The 5399-nt window shown below is 44.6% G+C and overlaps 1 protein-coding gene across 1 annotated transcript; it reads right to left on the bottom strand.

Moving 5' to 3' along the window:
* Positions 1-2591: 2591 nt before the first annotated feature.
* LOC122934048 (hemoglobin heart muscle subunit alpha-type-like) lies at positions 2592-5399 on the bottom strand. The gene is made up of 3 exons (XM_044289194.1): positions 5158-5399; positions 2940-3144; positions 2592-2702 (listed from the first exon to the last, which is right to left on the bottom strand). The coding sequence occupies exons 1-3, from the start codon at positions 5250-5252 to the stop codon at positions 2592-2594; spliced, it is 411 nt and encodes a 136-aa protein (XP_044145129.1). The 5' UTR covers positions 5253-5399.

Here is a 5399-nt window from a genome sequence, read left to right as displayed (position 1 = left end):
CGTCGCACGAAAACCAGTATCCGGTCGGTCTCTTACCCCGTTTTCCGACTTCTCCACAGCGTTGTCCTGTAGCGTGCTTACGCGAGTATGAGGACAGAACCCGTCCACTGCGGTCTCTTTCTCTCCCCCACTTATTCATTTCGTTTCGCAGCCCGTTTGCTCCGGTTACCAGTGTTACGTTATCTCGCTGGGTCAAGTGGATTCTATCCCTTTCCGGGATTGATACGTCTATCTTCACGGCACATTCGGTCCGCAGTGCGACAGCTACGTCCATGACGTTATCTGGGGCTCGTTTGGAGGATGTTATGAGATTGGCGGATTGGTCCAGATCTTCCACTTTCCGGGAGTTTTATTTCCGACCGGCTTCGCATGCTTTTGATTCTATAGTGGCTCAGCTTTAAACAAGCAATAGGAGCCTCCGTGTCTTGTTATAAAATTATGGGATTTTACTAAAGTATGACGTAAAGTCATGATTTTATTAAAGACACGGAGGCGAGTATTGCCCTCCCTGGACCCACCCCTTGGGGTTTTTGACGTAAGTATGTTTTGTTGATTTACCATATGGTCAGAATTTTAAAGTTGTTACTGTGTTTCCAACTAGTGGATCCTATGTTTCTAATGCACTGGATTATGATCTTAGAAGGTTTTTCTCTTATTTCCTTTTTTCCTAGGTTGAGAGGCTTACGGCTTCATGTTTTAGAGTTACACAGTTCCGGTCGGAGGTCCAGTTGGGGCGGTCCAAGCCGACGAGTTCAAGGGGTTTTTTCGTTACCCGGTGGTTTCGGCGTCTGTTGTTCCGGTTGACCAGCGCTGTTTGAGACACAAAGAAAGAGGAAGAGCTCAGACAGACAAGGAGGGATATACTGGGATAAGGGGGAGGAGTCTGTTACCATGGTTTCTTTTTTGTATACCATTTTCTCTCTTTGCTGCTATGGTAGAAGTAAAGAAAGGTTAAAGCAATACTCGCCTCCGTGTCTTTAATAAAATCATGACTTTACGTCATACTTTAGTAAAATCCCATAATTCTGCTCAGATAAAGTGCTAGAAGATGTGTGAATGATAGCAGCAATCCGATATACACCTCAGTTTTAACGCAGGCTATTATAGGCTGAGTGCAACACAGTGTGTTGATTCTGTTGAGCAGGGTGCCTTACTTACTAGCACCCTCTATTGGTTTCATAGTATTATGATAAGACTATGAATCCAATAGATGGCGCTGTTCATGAGTAGGCAGATTCTGCTCATTTGCATGTCTTTCCCATATTTATGCAAATGTTATTTACATGACAAAACTGTATAGAAAGGTTATTGAATATTATGTTAGGAAAACCAGAAAACTTTTGTCTCCCTAATAATATTGATCTAGGTGCGCAGGTTCACCCAACAGATCAGAAGTAACTTTGATGCTTACTGACTGTCAAATGAGAGCTGGTTTGGAATGTCTCATAGTGCACAAGTCTGCCATTGTAAAGTATGCTGACTAAGCCTGTTATCTGTCTTATGGATTGATGGCTTGCACATACCTGGGTTTTGGCATATAGCCTTTGTGTGGTTGTCTATTGTAGATAATTTGAGTCCAGGACACATCCAGCCATCCTCTTAATGCTGTTTCCAAATTATTTTGATGGGTTTTCCATCAATTTTTAACCTTTTTTGTGAACCAGACACCCTCTGCTCTTCTGAGCAGGGGGTGTCTGGGGTTCTCCCATTGAGCTTGGGTGCTCGATCAACACTACTAACTATGAAGCAGCTGAATCAAATTTTTGAAAACTTCGGTCATCACTACACATAAGGCTCCCCTTCTCCCACATCAGCCTTTATAATAATAGCAGATTATAGCTGGGCCTCTCAAGTTTTAATACATTTCCAATAAAAATATTGTTTTTCTGATTATGCCATTTTGTGGTGTATACCAGGCAAACAGAACTCACTGACCACAGCATGGGGAAAGTCTGAAGTACTCATTCCTATGTTCATAATGGAAATAAGAAAGTTATCTATTGAGCATTGCCATTCCACATGTCTACACAGCCTGTAAAAATTACCGACACTTATTTTACAGGAACACATTACACAGATGTCAGGTGGAGATAGAGCTTCCTGTTGGAGATTAAATAGAATTTTTAGATAGAAGAAACACCTGAACTTAACCAACGATCATCGATGAGAGAAACTGTAATGTTTCCCTACAGCACCACCACTGGAGACATGAAATATTACACCAGCACACTAATCAATGATCTTATTACATAACAGATGTCCCAGGTCCTCTATCGTACACATAGATTAAAGTTGGGGAATTCTCCATGATCGAATAGGAGTCAGACAAGCCCATTTATGTCTTCTACACCTTGTGACATCCTTCCTTACTCCCCAGCACCATAATCTACTGGATTCTGATGGTGTATTTGGTCAATGGTGTCTACATTACATAAGCTCAAACTAAAAAGCACAAGGAGACAGGCTGTACAAGTATATAATATTTATTACAGATAGGAATGGAGATCCCAGGTCACGGAGCCGTCATCAGTATCATGGAGGACAGAAGTTTGTTACAGGAGATACATAGATCTGAGGAAGATGCCTCCTGGTCAGCTGGAGATCAGGGCAACGGCAACCTCATTAAGGAACTTTTCACAGGCCGACTTGTCCACATCCGGGAAATGCTTGCCGATGACCTCCAGGAGACAACCGCACAGCAGCTGAAGAAAGATGATGGGAGTCAGTGCATGCTCAAAACCACAACAATTCTTAGAAGGATGGGGGTGTATGTTTTTGACAGAAATGGCTCCACACTTGTCCATGGGTTGTGTCCGATTCTACAGTTCAGCCATTAAAAGTAAGGAGGAACTGCAATACCAGATACTACCATGGACAAGAGTGGCACCATTTCATAGAATGGCAGACTATGTATACCACTGGACAGATCTGCTCCTCACCTTGATGGTGTCCACACTGAGCTTCAGCTTGTTGGTGTGCATCTCCCGCAGTGTGGCCAAGTTCTCCTGCAGATTTCCATAGTGGTTGAGGGCATCATTAATGGCGTGGATGATCTTCCCTCCATGTGTCTTCAGATCCTGACTGCCGGGGGTCACATCCATGTGAGTGAAGTGGGACTTGGTGTCTGAATGGTGCTGGAAGAGACTGAGGAAAGAGGTCATAGGAGAACATGTCTCTACCCCACAGATGTACCAAAGAAATTTATGGTGTCCAGACAGTGAATTCGGCAAAAAAAAAAAAAAAAGCTGCCTTCATTCAAAAGCAGCACATAACCATCTGATTGTGTCTGGTATTGCCATCAAAATGCATGAGACTGAGCTGGAATATCACAAACTTAGACAGGGTGGCAATTTAAAAAAAAAAAAATTGTATTTTAAATTTTTTTTTTTAAAGAAGGCATCCATGTTTTTCCAATCCTGTACAACCCACTTGATAATTTTTTTTCTGCCTATGTTCATCATTTTTACACACCAAACAGGTTAAGGCCTCTTTCACACTTGCGTTGTCCGGATCCGGCGTGTACTCCACTTGCCGGAATTACACGCCGGATCCGGAAAAACGCAAGTGAACTGAATGCATTTGAAGACGGATCTGTCTTCAAAATGCGTTCAGTGTTACTATGGCAGCCAGGAAGCTATTAAAGTCCTGGTTGCCATAGTAGGAGTGGGGGAGCGGTATACTTACAGTCCATGCGGCTCCCGGGGCGCTCCAGAATGACGTCAGAGCGCCCCATGCGCATGGGGCGCCCTGACGTCACTCTGGAGCGCCCCGGGAGCCGCACGGACGGTAAGTATACTGCTCCCCACTACACTTTACCATGGCTGCCAGGACTTTAGCGTCCCGGCAGCCATGGTAACCATTCATAAAAAGCTAAACGTTGGATCCGGCAATGCGCCGAAACAACGTTTAGCTTAAGGCCGGATCTGGATTAATGCCTTTCAATGGGCATTCATTCCGGATCCGGCCTTGCGGCAAGTGTTTAGGATTTTTGGCCGGAGCAAAAAGCGCAGCATGCTGCGGTATTTTCTACGGCCAAAAAAGTTCCGGTCCGGAACTGAAGACATCCTGATGCATCCTGAACGGATTTCTCTCCATTCAGAATGCATTAGGATCAAACTGATCAGGATTCTTCCGGCATAGAGCCCCGACGACGGAACTCTATGCCGGAAGAAAAGAACAACGCAGGTGTGAAAGAGCCCTAAGAAATAATTAACAAAAACAGTGCCACTCACCCACAGGACATATCTGGTATTACAGCTTTGCCCTATTCAATAGAACAGAAATACAATACCAGATAGAACTTCTAGACAAGGGTAGAGCCTCTCTGCAAAACAGGATAAAAAAAAAATATCCTGGAAAACCCCTCTAATAAGGATCATATGGCCAAATCTAAGAAAGTCACCTGATATATCTTAACTGAGATTTATATACAGCTTTTACCACCACCCCTCAAACAGCATCACAGGGGAGTAATATTAACCCTTGTGAAGTCCTCTTAGGCTGGCTGCACACAAGGGAGTTCAATATGTTGAACAATGTCTGCAAGAGCACCCGTCCTGACCTCCCAACACTGATGGGGGTCGCATGGGATTATATTGATTATGCTGCTATGTAACCCTTGTATTGGACAATGTGGTCAGTGTCAAATACATTCATAACTCCAAAAAGGTTACATAGCATCAAAAATATAATGCTATGCAATCCTATCAGTGCTACATACGTCTGGACAGGAGCTCTAGCAGACACACGCTGCGAGTTCAACACATTGAACTCACTTGTGTGAAACCAACCTTAAACCTCATTCACTGACATGTGCTGTCCACATTGCAGACAGCTTACGCACCCATTCACTTAATTTGTTCTGTTCACATTTCAGTATTTACTGACTGGGTCAGGGAAACACACACACACACACACACACACACACACACACACACACACTTTGCAATGATCCTTATGGACATGCAGCATATCCCGCTCCCCCACTGAGATAAACATTCATGCTCAGCTTTGTTTCTGGACTGTAGTTTGGAAGGTTCCTAGCAAACCTGATACATTGTTGCATGTAGTGCAGGGGGCGGAGCTCCAGGTGTAACAATGTATCAGCTCCTCCTTCCCAGCCCCTTGTAGCAGTGACTATCTGGCTCTGCCGCTCACCTCTCCATGGCTTCACCTCCAATCTTCTCAGCGTCAGCGTCAATCTTCACAAACAAGGGCTCCAAAGCCGCCTTCTCAGCATCTGATAGCGCCATCCTGGGATGTGAAGCTCCAGCACAAGGGCCAATCTGCACTGAGGGGCCCCAGACTCCATCATCACCTTTATATAGGGAGGAATGGCTGCTGATCCAGCACACCTGGGGCCCTACAGGAGAGCCCGACAACCTGGCCTGGCTGACAAC

Source organism: Bufo gargarizans, chromosome 4 (assembly GCF_014858855.1).
Source record: "Bufo gargarizans isolate SCDJY-AF-19 chromosome 4, ASM1485885v1, whole genome shotgun sequence".
NCBI lineage: Eukaryota > Metazoa > Chordata > Amphibia > Anura > Bufonidae > Bufo > Bufo gargarizans.
The sequence above is the reverse complement of the archived record's forward strand: the minus strand, read 5'-3'. Positions and strand labels throughout refer to the sequence as shown.

Excerpts from the sequence above, each read along its gene's own strand:
- LOC122934048 (XM_044289194.1), bottom strand. The coding sequence starts at position 5,252 with ATGGCGCTATCAGATGCTGAGAAGGCGGCTTTGGAGCCCTTGTTTGTG. Across the intron at positions 3,145-5,157 it reads GGAGGTGAAGCCATGGAGAG|TCTCTTCCAGCACCATTCAG; the intron begins GTGAGCGGCAGA and ends CTCTTTCCTCAG. Across the intron at positions 2,703-2,939 it reads TCAGTGTGGACACCATCAAG|CTGCTGTGCGGTTGTCTCCT; the intron begins GTGAGGAGCAGA and ends ATCTTTCTTCAG.